The sequence below is a fragment of the Phocoena phocoena genome, chromosome 6, assembly GCF_963924675.1.
Source record: "Phocoena phocoena chromosome 6, mPhoPho1.1, whole genome shotgun sequence".
Lineage (NCBI taxonomy): Eukaryota > Metazoa > Chordata > Mammalia > Artiodactyla > Phocoenidae > Phocoena > Phocoena phocoena.
Window position 1 is genome coordinate 14,947,967 of NC_089224.1, and position 15,271 is coordinate 14,963,237.

The 15,271-nt window shown below is 49.7% G+C and overlaps 1 protein-coding gene across 1 annotated transcript; it reads left to right on the forward strand.

Annotated features, from left to right (window-relative positions):
• Positions 1-11,035: 11,035 nt before the first annotated feature.
• On the forward strand, positions 11,036-14,697 carry NKX2-6 (NK2 homeobox 6). The gene is made up of 2 exons (XM_065879823.1): positions 11,036-11,309; positions 14,069-14,697. Exons 1-2 carry the CDS (start codon positions 11,036-11,038, stop codon positions 14,695-14,697), a joined length of 903 nt encoding a protein of 300 aa, XP_065735895.1.
• The last annotated feature ends 574 nt before the right edge of the window (positions 14,698-15,271 follow it).

The following is a 15,271-nucleotide window of genomic DNA, read 5'->3' on the forward strand; positions in this document are numbered from 1 at the left end:
CCAATTGTCTGGAAATCCTGTTTGCTCAGCCTTCAGAATATGCTCAGAATCTGACCACTTTTCACTTCCTCCTTTGCTTCCACCCTGGGTCCATCATCGTCATCTGTTGTCTAGATTACTGCAGTTACCTCCTAACAAGTCTCGCCCCTTCCATCTCTGCTCTGCTACAACCTATTCTGAACACAGAAACCAGGGAGGTCCTCTGCAAAGTCAACTCACATTATATTGCTCCTCTACTCAAAACCTTCCAAAGTTCTCAGTTTCCCTCAAAAGTAAAAGCCAAAGTCCTTCACCAGCCCACCAAGGCCCCTTACCTTTCTGACCTTATCTCCTGTTACTCCTCTCCTTCCCACCCTCCCTCACTCCACTCCATCTATTCTTAAGACACTGATTTCAAACATGCCAAGTGTGATCCCATCGTAGGGCCTTTGCACTAGCTGTTCACACTCCCTCCAGATCCACGTGACTCACTCCCTCACCTCCCTTGGGTTCTTGCTCAAATGTCATCATCTCAAAGAGGCTTATTCTAATCCCCCTTAAAATCGCAATTGCCCACCTATGCACGGACACACACACAAGCACACTTCTGATCCTGTTACCTATTTGCTTTCTTCACATCTATTTTCTCTATATCCTATATCACCTTCTAACATGCTATACAATTTACTTACGTGCTATATTTGCGTGTATTTTCTTCACCCCTCCCCAAATATTATCTCACTGAGGGCAGGAATCAAAGTGACCTGAGATGACCTGAGCGAAGATCTGAAGAAGCCATGAAGGCATATGGAAGAAGAGGACAAGTGGTGGGTAATAAATTGTATAAATACATCAGAAAACTCCGTGTAAACTACAGTGCCTGCTAAGCACAGAGTATTGGCTATTATAATATTCAACCCACCCCTTCGCTCAAGGTGCAAAAGTAATGCTGAGAATTTTAATGCATTTTTAAATTAAACCATCTATATTTATTAAAGGCTACTTGGCAAGGAAGCACTGGATAAAAGGATAAATGTCAGAGGCGAACACCCTGTAGATACCTAATCATGCCTGGTGGTTCGAAACAGGAGTCTGGCTCTCTCAGGCTGAGCAGAAGTCCTGCTCCTTTGCTGCTAAGTAGGTGCCCTCGGCCACATTATTCAGGTTCTCTGGGCCTGTCTGTAAAAATGAGGGAGGTGGTTGAGAAAAATAATGCATAGAGTTTGGTAAATTAGTGCTCAAGTATTAGCTTTGGACGGAGGGACCCTCCTGGGGATTAGACAGCAAATAATTATTCTTTGGACGGCACTTCCTTCTCTGCATTAATGTGGTTTGACAAATATCAAGCCTGTGTCTTATAACAAGCACAGTTTTGCCACGCCCGTCGTGTCTCTGTTCCCAGACCCCCAGAGAGGTCAAAAGGAAATGCAAAGTAAAACTTTGAAGATTTAGATATTTAACAGTCTTCCTGATGGATCAGAGTCAAACACTTTATATCTCTTTTTTATAATCCCCTGTTCTCCAGTCTCTCCAAATTATCAGGACTTGAGAAAGAAGAATGTATCAGCACCTTCTCTTGGAGTACAGTTGTTCCCCACACAACCTCCACTCTACCCCAAGCAAGCCCAGGACTCTGTGGCTACAGATCCACTCCAACCCTGCTCCAAGCAAGCAGGGCAGCCTACAGCATCCAGGCCCTGGAGGGAACCCAAACGACAGCCGAGGTCAGAAGGAGCCCTGCCTAAGGGAGCTGGATGAAGGGCTTTCTGGCACAGGGAGAGCTTTCCGGGCGTATTCTCCTGTGCAAAGTGGTACTGCTCAAAACACCAGACCTTCCCTAGGTCAGCTTTTAAATGAGCCATACTACTCTCTAATGCATCTACTCAGCGTCAGACTGTCTGGGGAAGGGGTGGAAAGGGAAAACGCACTTGGCTATCAGGCTAATTTATCTACGTGGCACCAAATATCAACATGCTGGCTGTGCCTGTGTGCTCTGTCTTTGTCCAGGAGGCTGTCCCTCAGCTGCCACTTACATATGGAGAGTGCCCACTGGGGAAAGGGTAATGGACCTGTTCCCACAGCTCCCCAGGTCCTGGGATCTCCCCCAGCACAGGGGCCCATGTGCCCTTCTCCCTGAGTTTTGGGGGAAGGATCCACAAGTTCCTGGGGGAGAGATCTCAGAAGAGTTTCCACTTTCTTTAGTATCCATCCAGGATAAACAAACACGGAAAACGGAGATTACATTACAAATTATATTCCTTATACGTAAGGCACCCACCAGGAATGGGTGGCCCCCCAGAGGGCTGCAGACAATGTTATTTTCTCAGGGGAACATAAGAAGATTATGAATGCCTTAGGACTCAATCTGGGTTGGATGGTATTTAACTACAAGTTCACTTCACAATTATTTCCTTCTAGTGTAATCCTCACCCACCACACCTTAGCAGGTTTCTAGTTTTCCTAAAGGATGTGCTTAAATTGCCTGGAAAAATAATTGAACAACTTGCAATGATATTAAAGAAATAAAGGAGTTTTTGATGTCTTGTTAGGGTGAATTTTTGGTAGAAAGATTCCATTTAGAATGTTTTCCACTTAGGACACCCTACATGCATACACTCAGTTAAGAGGTGGCCCTGTGTGCTGAGGTGTTGACATCTTTTACATTTGCAGGGTATAACAATAATGATAGTAGAATATCATTTATAGCAACTTGCAAGTTGGTGGTGACCTCTCAAGGAAGGTGCCACTTGGAGCCACAGACCCCAAAGCTCTGCGTGCCAGATCTGTCATTGCCCCCTCAGGAGGCAAATTGCTATAAACAATTACTGGACCTCTGTTCCTCAACACCCCATCCCTGGGATTGAGATGCTGACATCTGTCCTACTTATCTCAAAGGGACATCAATGACATCATGGATGCCCAAGCTGAGCAAGACACCAGATACTAAAAAGGCCGGGAAAGGATCTGCCTGACCCCCAAGGTCAGGTAGTCTGTGTGAAATTCCTTTCACAGGCTCTGGGGACGCAGCGATGCACTTGATCATTTCACAGGCTTCGGGGATATCAGGAAGGCTCAGCAAGACCGCCGACTGCCAGTTTATTAAAAGAGCAGCTGCGGTCTCGCAGTGTGGAGGGACCGCTGCAGCCGGGAGCACGTCTGGGGCGCAAATGCTGCTCCTCAGCTACCGGGTATCACGTTACCCGGACCCGAGCCCACGGCGACCGCGACCGAGACTCGCCACCCCACGGCACAGCAGCGAAGCCTCGGCACTGCTAGCTCTGGCAGCGCTGTTTATTTGATCTGGGTCTCTGCAGGTCCTACACACACACACACACACACACACACACACACACACACACACACACACACACACACAGCCGCTGGGGCCGTTTATTTTTCCAGGGGTGGGGACTCGCTCCCGCGGCTTGGTGGCCGGCGCTATCAGGCGGCGGGGCGGCCGGGCGCTGGAATGTTAATTGAAATGGAGCTGGGAGCGCGGCGCAGATAAGAGTCTCCAGCATCACCCGGGCCTGGCCCCCGCCTGTGGCTCCCGAATTCCCGCCCGCGCCTCCCGGAACAGGGCTAGCCCCTCACAGAGGAGCCCTGGCGTCCCCCGGGCCACCGATGACAGTCTTTTATGCTCTGAAGGTGTGGCCGGCGCTCTGGAGGAGGCTCAGGGTCCCACGAGCGCCGCACCCGAGCGCCGGACTGGAGGTGGTCCAGCCCCCGCGGTCTGGCAGCAAGACTGAACTGTGTCCGCCGCCAAAATGAGGCTGTGGAGAGATGACGGGGAGAAATTGAAAAACTGGTTGTTTTTAAAACAGTTCATAAATCTCTTACCCCGTTCCGCTCTTCACTCCACCCATATTCCTCCTCTAACCCTGAGATTTTTGCACAGATTTTTCAGGGGTTCGAAGAAAGCGCATCTGAAAGTCACCTCAGGCAAATCGTTAAGTGGTCCCAAAATAGCCATTTGGGAAAAGATAATATTAGATCTTCAATTGACACCATACACTGGAATGCACTCCAAATAAATTTAAAAGTAAACAACAAAACTATACAAATACTAGAAGAAAATATGGGTGATTAACCTGGGTGCAGGAAAAGTTTTTCTCACCACGACTCAAGTCTAGAGACAATGAAAGAAAAGATGAATACATGTGACTACATTTTAAAATGCATGACAGAACGCACTATGAAAGTAGTTCAAAGACAACTGACAAACAGGAGAGGGTATTTGTAACATATAGCACAGATAGCCAGATCACTATACATATACATACATATATATATATATATATATATATATATATATATATATATGAGAGAGAGAGAGAAAATTCTTAAACATTGATAGAAAATGGGGGAAAGATACAACTTAAATGTATGTGTATTTATGTCTATATATTTATGTGTTTTTATAATTTGTATGTATATTATCTATGTATATGCATACACACATACACATCTGTCTATATCCCATAAAAGATGTTCCATCTCACTAATAATCAGAGAAATGAAAATTAGAATAACACTGAGATACCATTTCTCACCCATCAGATTGGTAAAAATTAAAAGGTATAATACATTCTTTTGACCAGGATACTACAGAGGAGGCAGCCACTTTCGTACATTGCTGGTGGAATGCAAGCCTGTACAACCATTCTGGAGGGAAACTTGGCAAGCCAGCATGAATGATACATGCATTTGCTTCTGACCCACAATCCCACTTCTAGGAATATGCCCTGAAGATATACCTCTACTAGTACAAAACCACAGAGCAACAATGTCACTCATTACAACACTGTAATTGCAAAATACAGGGAAAATCTAAATACTTGTTCAATGGCAAGTAGTTGGATAAGCTATGGTACATTCACACAATGAAGTACTAAGCAACTGTAAAAAAGAATAAGGAAGGGCTCTTTGAATCAATATGATATATTGTTAAGTGAAAAAAGCAAATTGTGAGAGAATAGCTATTAGAAGGAATGGGTACCGGGAGCAGCCCTTATTCAGGGGAGGGTCCTGTGCTAGCAGGGGGGCCTTAGGCATGTGACTGTAGGTGGACCTGCCTGTGGCAGCGTAAAAAATCGTACACTAGTGATCAACCACTCTGTGAAATATGGTAATCAGATCTACATCATAGATGTTGATGATGAATGTTTTCCCTCATCAAGCAGGTGAAATTAGACACTTTAACGCCAGTGTACCAGATAAAGGTGTGCTGATGACATCCCATCATCCCATAATAAAAGTTCACTTGTCTTCTCTCTTACTGGACTGGATACTCCTAGAGGATTCTGGAATATGTGCTATTTATCCCTGTGTCCTGAGTATTTGCAAAGTACTATCTATCTATCTATCTATCTATATATATAGTGACCATATGTCCTAGTTTGCCTGGAACAGCTGTGGTTTATGCCTGACATCCCATCCAGTGAGTGCTTCCTTTCTTTTTTAAGAGTCCTGCTTTAGATGATAGATTATGTGATTACCTTCCCCATATGTAATGGGCACTAGGAAAATTCTACTGAGTTGACTGGAATAATTTGGAAAATACTGGAGTAACAGTGTCAGTGAAATTTTAAAATGTGTAGTGGATTTTCCTTAGAAACAAGTGTTCTAAGAAGTACTGAGCAAAGAACTAGGAAGAAACATAAGAAAAGACGATAACTAAGCAACTGCATCATCTTAGTCTGTGTGCTCTAAAAGAAAGAGCTCCATCCTGAAAAGGAGGAGACCCGTGACTCAAAACAGGTTTCTTGATCTTTCTTTGTAAACTAGGAAACTAGTTTCTTTCTTTGTAAATCAGAAATAATAACTGCTTTACACACCTCACAGAGTTATTTTGAGAATCCATGAGTTGCGATGTAAATATGGATTTAAAAATCAAAAAGAAAACTATGTATAAAATAGTCCAGTTCTTTTTGCCAAATTGTTCCCAGTTTTTTCCTTAAATCTTCCTTTCTACTCTTGAGGGAAGTAAAGTGGGACAGCAGAGGTAAAGGGTGATGTCTTTGTGTTTGTAACACAGGAATATGGTGGAAAGAAAACCGGCATCAGTAGTGAGAAAACCTGGAGTCTGATTTTCTTCTGGCAGTTGTGTAGTTTGGTATCATCTGTGCTCTTTAGCTGTAAAATAGAGTTAATTAAGCTAAAAGAAAACATGAGAAACCATCATTCAAAAGACACCATCATTTTAAAGAAAAAAAAAGAGAAAACTCAATGAGTTGTTTTGAAAGGATTTACTTTAAAACTGCAATTAGGCATTCTGTGAAAATAAGGCTACGGAGATCTATGCAGTCATGAACAGTGGGAGATACTCAGTATCCTGAGTATACAGTACACATGGATTAGCTTATTTTGAGCCAAGGAGATGTAGGTATTGATAGAAAATGCATAGACATCGTTGTTGCAGCTGTGACATCCTGTGTTATAAAGCAGAGCCATCTACAGGTGGCAATCAGAAGCGATAATACCAGCACAAAACTCTTAATAAATGTCACTGCTTTATAACCACAAGAAAGAGTCCCCATATTATGCTACCTCGTCAGCTAAGGAAGACAGAAAAATAGGAAACATATACATGTAGTTGTTCATTTGTGCAAAACATACAGAGAGAGAGAAAGAGGAAAAAACCATGAGATTGAGAGTGTATAGGAACCAGGAAAGAAAGAGGAATGGAAGTCGAAAGGATAAAGGTGTGTGGCCACTTCTTTTTGCATAATTTTGACATTTAGAATTATGTTAATGTTTCACATACTCAAAATATAAACAAGCTACTATAATATCTTTAAAAGAACCCCAGCAATAGAAACCGTGGCAAGTCAGTCTCCCCACTCCTGGAGGGCCAGGCTCTACTGAACCAGTCCCCCGGGTATCGGAAGGACTATCTCCAAGCAAACAAGGCAGATTCCTTTATCCAACAAATGTTGATTGGAGAGCTACTACGTGCTGGTTGCTAGCCTAGGCCCTGGGGATACAGCTGTGACAACAGACCCAGAGCCCGAGTCCAATATAATGGGGATCCTGAGCTCCCGTCAAAGACCTTGGAGACAGTTGATTTCCTGCGAGCACACAGGCCCCAGTGCCGGACTTTACTGGAAGTTGCCTGTTGCGTATCGAATTTTAAAGAAGGAATCCCTTCGTTTTGGCGAAGTCTGAAATAGGGGAGAAAAGGACACTTGTTAACCGTGGATGGGAAGAGTTTCAATAAATATGGCGCACAAATTCCATATGATTGTGCCAGGTATCATGGGAATGATTTGAGTCTGTCTCCTGTGCAAGAATGGGGTAAAATGGGGGAGGGGGGAGGAGATGAATTGGGAGATTGGGATTGACATATATACACTATTGATACTATGTATAAAGTAGATAACTAATGAGAACCTACTGTATAGCTCAGGGAACTCTACTCAGTGCTCTGTGGTGACTTAAATGGGAAGGAAATCCAAACAAGAGGGGATATATGTATACGTATAGCTGATTCACTTTGCTGTACGGTAGAAACTAACACAACATTGTAAAGCAACTATACTTCAATAAAAATTCATTTAAAATTTTTTTTAAAAGGATGGGATAAAATTAAGGCTCTGAGACCCCTCATTTCCCCAGTATGTTCAGAGTTTGGACGGAACTAGCCCACGGTAGGCACTCAAAACACATTTGTGGACCTACTATTGTTTGAGCGTTTTGTGTTGTGAGCCAGGTGGAGTAAAGCAGATCCGCTCAGCTCACACACCATCACCCCCCACCATCTCCACCGTACAGAGATGATGACTTCTCCACTCATGCCCAAGGGACACACACACTGCACCTCCTTGTCCGGGCTGCGCCGGGTCCGGGGGTGCGCCTGAGAGCCCCAGGACTCCTGGCCTTTCTGCTCACGCCACCAGGCCAGATTACTCCCCTCCCCTCCCCGACGTCCGCGCTCCAGCTAGCTGCCGAGAGCTCGCACCATCCTCCCGCCGCGGGGCTGTCCCTAACGCGGCTGCAATCCATTGACCCGGAAGGGGCGAGATCAGCGCAGCGGTTCCAGTCCCCGGGGCGCACAGCTCAATGCGCCCTGGCGCTGGAGGGGGAGGAAAAAGTGGGACGCGGAGGCCCGGCTCATTTACCGCGATGTCCCAACGCCCGGGGTCCCGAACCGCGGCAGGCGACTCCGGGGGCGCGAGGCCCGGGCGAGCGGAAAGCGCCGGGAGCTGAGACCCGAGCGCCGAGGTGCAGGTTCCCGGCCCGCTGCTCTCCCGGCCTCGGTGGGCGAGGGCGATGTGGGCCCGGCTCTCCAGGTTTGCCCGGGGAGCCTGAGTTCTTTCGGTAACGAAGATTCGTGTTTGCACCGCTTGAGAGGGGTTAGCAATCCTTTCCACGTCCAAAATCTCATTTGATCCTGGCAGCAAACCAGGGAAGAAAGGCAAGCCTGCGGATCTGAGAGAAGGATTTGAACTCAGGGCTGCTGATGTCAATTTCTTCCAAGATGCCCTTTCTTCTACGACTTCCTAGAGCGCGGCAGTCCGCCGAGAGAATTCCACTCTAGAATAACGTGCTGGAAGGTTTGTGACTTAAAGTTTTTAATCGGGTTCCCCTCCCAGCCGAGCTTGGAAGGCGAGGACTCTGCCGGCTCCCAGAGAGGAGTGGGAAGAGCGCCTACCCGGCGTGCTCTGAATGGAAAGGTTCTAAATTCGTCGTGATTTGGGTGCCTGGCTTGTTGTCAACACACGCCTAACCAGACAATCGCTTGCACCTCTGGAGGCAGGAGGATACCATAATACTGGTTTTCTAGGAAGTCGTGGAATATGTTTTAGAAGTGTTAAAATATTTGATTCATTGTTTATTCTACATATTTACGCTGAGGAAATAATCCAAAATGTTGTCAAGGATGAAGATGTTCTCTGAAGCCTTGTTCATAGCGACAGAAAAAAAAAGCTGTAATGTAAAAGTATAAACAGTCTATTATGGTTCATCCATAACATGGACTATTATATTGCCATTTTAAAATATATCTGTAAAAACTCTTTAGAGAAGCTACACATGCTCATGATGTAAATTTAAAATATACAAACTCGCATATCCCCTATGAGCTCACACATGCAAAAATATATAAAGAAGGAAGTGAGCTAAAATATCATCTCCGGGTGGATCTCGTTTTTCTTTTCAACTTTTCCTAATTTTTTCCAAAGTGTGCATGACTTCTATAATCAGAAAAAAATAACAAAATTTAAATAAATGTATGAGTCATTGAAAGATTTCGATGTCTCTGAGGACAGAGATGTTTCTTTGTGGGGGGGGGGAGGAGGGAGGAGTTCTGTTTTGGCAAAACAGGGGTCCTGGTGCACCTTGCCATTGACGAGCTGGGCCACCTCTGGAGTCGCTCAACCTCTCTGATTTCGACTCTTCACTAATAAAAGAAAGGAAAGCTGGAAACACTCAGGGTATATCTTCGATGTAAAGATCAAATGATACGATATATAAGAAATTATTTCTTGGCTGAACCATCAAATTTGCCAAAAATTTGCATGAATTTTTCCGAGAAATTTTGTGCTCACTAGCCTGAGGAGATGTGTACAGTTTATCTGGGTTTCAGGAAATAATAATGCCCAGTTAGTTCTTATAATATTGAATTCTCCTAAGAAGGTTTATTTAAGAAACATTGTATTTGAAATTCCAAAAAGGATTCTAATGAGATCTCATTTGGATTAAAAAAATTTTTGTTAACTTCTTAGATTCCGTGCTACGACTGCTGACCCGGAATCATGTTTGACCGAACCATGTAACATGAGTAGTAACAATCGCTGATATTTTCATACATGTTATCTCTTAATTCTCACAATCATCCTGTGATGGGCTTATTCTTATCTCCATTTTTTTTTTTTTTTTTTTTTTTTTACTTAAGATTGGGAGGGTAAATACTTTGCTCAAAGCCCACAGTTGCTATGCTCCAGAGCGAGGGCTGGACCTGTGGATTCCACCTGCATAACCACTGCACACACTGCCTCCCTTTACTCGGTCCGGCTGTGCCCAAGGAGCTTTCCCGAAGATTTGATGCTCCTCAAAACTTCCCGCCCCTTCGTGGGGCGCCGCGTTCGTACACACATGCACACACACTCAAGACAATCAACTTTAGGGAGGATAAAGGGGAGGAAAAGAAGGGCCCTGGGGTCGTGAAGGGCAAGGTGAACACCTGTCTGGCCCCTACACCCCGGCGGGGACTATTACCTTTCTCCTTCTTACCCACTCACGGAGCCTATAAAGAGGTCAGGGGCTCCCCCAATATACCTCCCAAGTCCTTTCTTCGCTCCAGGTCTGAGATGTCCCTCCTGGGAAGTGGCAGATCTCGGCTCCCTACATGCGGACTCGGCTCTCAGTGAGACATTTCCACCTCAGTCTAGGCCGTGGAGGGTCCAGACTCGCTCCTCTGCGGTCCAGCCTCTGCTCCCTGGAAGGAGCTCTCAGCCTCCTGGCCCTTGCCGTGCGCGCACTTACACTCACGCGTGCAGCTCCAATCCCGCGGGTGCCCAGCGGTCTCCACCTGAGTTTTCCTCTGCCAGGCGTTGGACAGTTGAGCTAAGGCTAGGCCGGAGGGACCAACTAGGGTTGCAGAGCAAGGGTTCCACCCCCATCCCCGCACACCCTCTAGGAGAGTCCCGAGGGACCCAAGGTTGACCTGGGAAGCTCCCGTTTGTACTGTATTCACCGAGATACGAGCCGTGCGCAGGCTCTCTCCCGTTTTCCTTGCTTTCGAGAACCCAAACCTTTCGGAAGGTTGCTCGGGGTTGGAGAGGAATTAGAAGGGCGAGAGAAGAAAGGACTGGGGCGGGGGGAGATGCTGAGCTAACACGTGGGTTCTGCGGGAACCAATGGGGGTCCGCGGTTTCGTCACCCGGCCCGGTCAATCGACTGGCAGGGATGGCCCAGAGGAAGGCGCAGTACGGGACGCTGCGTGTCTATCGTAGACCTTGGGTCTGCGGAGTCTTCAGCGGCAAAACAGAAAGCTCAGCGCGCTGCGCTCTGTGGGGACCGGGGACGCCCCAGCCCCGCCCCCTCCTCCTTCAGCATGTTACTGAACCCTGTCACCTCCACTCCCTTTTCGGTCAATGACATCCTGAGGCTGGAGCGTGAGCAGATCGGCCCGGAGGCCTTGCAACTCAGGGGTGCACGGAGGAGCCCGGAAAGCTCTCAGTACCTGCTACCGGTCCCAGAACAGCGAGGGTCGGAGGTTCCCAGCACCGGTAGCGGCGACGGCGACAGAAGGCAAGAAGGGTCGGAGCCTCCTGAAGATCCCTGTGAGATAGTCACAGAGATGGACGCTGAACTGGTGGGCGAACCACGTGAGTACGCCCTCGGGTCTCGGCTCCTACAGGGAGACCAAGAGGTGGGGTGGATTATTACCAATCGGCTCGTGGGGGGACACGCATCTCCTGGTCTTCCCGGCTCCGAGGGCTAGCCCCGTTTTCCTTCACATGAAGAGTCCGAAAGACAAGACTCTTAGCCCCCTCTAACATCTCCTCCAGACATCCTAACGAAAATGAGGTCCTGAATCTTGGGGGTTCACTATTTCCACAGCCAGTCCTCTGATTCCCACAGACACTCCCCCCCCCCAGCCCCGACCCACAGCCACAGCTCCCAGAAACTCCAGCTCCTCTTTCTTACAGCAAAGCCCTCTACAGTATCTTAGCTGTGCTCCATCACCACCAGCTTTGCCAGCCATCTCTCACCCTCTATACCCTAAACCGTCTGCCGAAAGTGTAGCCGTCAAAGCAGCCGGGCGCTTTGGGAGTGGAAACTCCTTAGGCTCTGGGGTCAATCCCAGCCCAGCCTTTTCTTGGGGCTTGCCGAGTGGCCTGGCCAGTCCAGTCGTTCCTCTGCCTGGAGCACGGTAAGGGCAGCTCGCGTTTTAGCTGTTCTGGGAGACGAACGACTCCAGCGGAGTCTCAGCGCCTGGTCTCCGGAGGCGCAACCTTGTGCTCTGGCAGAGAGGCCAAGGCATCTGCGACCAGCGGCAGGAAGGGAAGAGGTGGACGGGGGGTTGTGATGGGCTGGCGCTTGCCAGCCGGGAAGTTTTGGCGGGAGAGGCTCGACATTCGGGGGGATGAAAAGGCTACTCCTCCTCTTTCCAAACCTCTGCATCTTGGTCTGCAGCCTCCATGCCGCTCTGGGGGCTCCCGAGAGGCGCCTCGCAGGTCAGGCCTCCTCGGCCAGGCTGTGCCACGGACACTCCATTCGAGCCTCAAACTAACCACATGAAGAAAATTAAGATGCTGGTTCAGGGTTATTCGTCGACTTGCAGGCTGCTCCAGGAGCCTGGAGGACAGTACACTTTGCTGTGTTCCCAAAGAAAGCTGTGAATTTTCTGCAGCGGACCCTAAACCTTAATCTGTCCCAGCGCTGCTCAGACAGCTCGCCGTTCACTTCGGCTTTGCCGAAAAAGGGGTCACGCTCCTCTGACCATTGCTGTCACCTGGCAGCTGAAGACAGCCGCAGGGCTTTCCTCCTCCGCTGGCGTGCCCGGGGCAGCTCGCTGTTCTGCGGATGCGGTTGTCGCCGAGAAGGGGCCAGCGTCCGGCTCCAGGAAATAAGCCCAGGGGCCACGGCAGCCACCGTCGCGCGTGGAAGGGATCTTCCCTGGGGGATTCTGTGGCCTCCTCCGTCCTCAACTTGCTTTCAGGGACGCAGGGTGAGAGGGGCTCCGAACTATGACCGGGAAGGCACGGAGTGGCCTGCAGTCCCTCTGTCTGCGTGGTCAGCGACTCCCAAATGGGGTCCTGCTTGTTCCACAGAGTCACCGAAGGCCAGCTGTTACTTTTTGATTTGCTAAGAAAACACACCCTCGTCAATATCTTTCCTCTTTGCCGGGAGAGATGTCCTAAGTTTGTCTGGGCACAGGCTTCTCTGAAGGAAGGTTTTATTTCCTCAATCTGAAATACCAAACAGCCCCTTGCTCCAGGAGACTGCACCAGTGCGGTTGTGGATTTGGAGTCGGATTCCAAGTAGTACCGGCTCTAATTAGGGGCTTCCTGCTCCGCCTCGCCAAAAGCATGCATCCTTTCACGTTTCCGGTTTTCTCCTGGCGTGAATTTCCACGAAAACTCAGCATTTCCTTCCTACCTACCCTTGGATAAAAAGCAGAACTTTGCCAAATCAGGAGATGTGGGAAGAAGGGAAGGAAAGTCTGCGTCTTGGAGGGTCCCGAGCACAGTCGCCCAGGGGTTATCTTCGAGGGCGCTACCCGATCCGAAGAGGAAGTCCGGGAGAAGTCAACGCCACCCGCTCTACCGGGAGACCCCAAAGGAGAAAGAGGAGGCTTTTTAAAAAGCCAAATGTGGATCTTAACTTTACATACCCCGCAAAGAGAACCTCAGTTTCCGAGCCAAGAATCAGCAGCCAGAAAATAATTTTTATTTTATTTTATGTTGTTAATTTGGATACAGAGCATCGCGTCCAAGAAAGATGGGAAGGGTTCCTGGTGCCAGTGGAGCATCTGATGACCAAAGAGACAAGGATGTGAGCAAAGATGAGGTGAAGGTGGGAGGCACTGGAGACCCTGGCGCCTGGGCTAGAAACCAAGTACCCTGCGGTGCGCGCCGGGCCACAACGGATAGCCAGGCGGATGGGAGCCTCTGGGCAAGCATGTCACCGAGTTTTGGTTCTCTCTCTCTCTGCCTCTGTCTCTCTCTTTCCCCACCAAGAGCAATCTAAAGTCAGTCTCTATCTAATAGGCTCACAGCAAAAGTTTCCCCAAACTCGCCCACACTTTAGAATTGCAATCACAGGGAACAGTCCAGATACAGACATTCTAAGAAGAGAATGAAGCTTAGACTCTGGATCAAGAGTCTATCTTTGGGGAAACGACTGTACACTGGGTACCACTGAGTGTCACAATTTGCATTATGTTCCAGCAGTTGCAAAAGCGACAGAGCATGGGGGAAAGGAACAAGCTTTGGGACGGGGTGAGGGGTCAGCAGAAGGGAGAGACGGGGAACCGAAGTGAAGGTTACTAGGAGGGGAGGGGAGTCCCTTGAAAACAGTGTAAGCATCTCTCGGGTGAGCCTTAGGCTGGCGCTGACGGTGTTCCTTCCTGTGCTTTTAGAGTCCGGCCTCAGCGCAGCCTCGCCCCCCTGCGACGGTACCCGAGTGCAGGAGCGCGACGTGGGTGATAGCGGCGGCGGCGGCGCGCGCGGGGATGGCTCGGAGCATCCCAAAGGGCGGCCCCGGCGGAAGCCGCGCGTGCTCTTCTCGCAGGCGCAGGTGCTGGCTCTGGAGCGGCGCTTCAAGCAGCAGCGGTACCTGTCGGCGCCGGAACGCGAGCACCTGGCCAGCGCCTTGCAGCTCACGTCGACGCAGGTCAAGATCTGGTTCCAGAACCGGCGCTATAAGTGCAAGAGACAGCGCCAGGACAAGTCCCTGGAACTGGCGGGCCACCCGCTAGCGCCACGCCGGGTGGCGGTGCCCGTGCTAGTGCGGGATGGCAAGCCCTGCCTGGGCCCCCGCACGCCCGCCTTCCCCGGCCCCTATGGCGCGGCCGCGGCGCCCTATTCCTGTTTCGGCGGCTACGCGGGCGCTGCCTACAGCGCTCCCTACGGCTGCGGCTACGCCGGCGCGCCCCCAGGCCCCGCGCCCCCAGTACCCCAGGCCAGCTCTGGCTTCAGCGGGGGGGGACCGAGCGCCAACCCGCAGGGCCATCTGCCCGCCACGCTTCAGGGGGTCAGGGCCTGGTGAGGCGTCTTGGCTCGGTTGCGCCACCCTGAACAGATGCTCGGTCCCGCCTCTCCGCTAACCTTTCTCGGCCGGGATGAGGGAGCGCCGCCGTGGAGGAAATAGGCCACCCGATGGCATTTCTCTCCCGAGCGATCCCTGGGACTAGGAATTGCCTTCGACTAGCCGTCCAGCTGAAGGCCCTGGGGCGTTCTTCTCCCGAGAGACGCAACGCGGGGCCTCCGCCAGCCGCCCACGAAGCAGCACTGGGAGGGAGGAAAGCCAAGGGTGGCTGGCAGTTTCGGGCGTCAGAGTAGTAGTTCTGAGGCAGATGACTTTTCAGGCCTCAAACACAGGGGCTGAGAGGCTCCTTAATTTGTGTGCAGCAGCCCCAGGGAATAGGGAGGTGATGGGGATGCTCTGGAGGGCCTCGATCCCCCGATTAAAGGCAACAGGTGGGGAAAGAAGGAGAAAAAGAGATGAGCCAGGGGAGGGGGATGAAGAGCCTGGAAAAGGAGGACCAAGAGGTCATGAGGACTTGTGCAAAATAGGTCCTCCTGCAGGGGGTAATCTGCGCCCCCCACCCCTTCCACGGGCT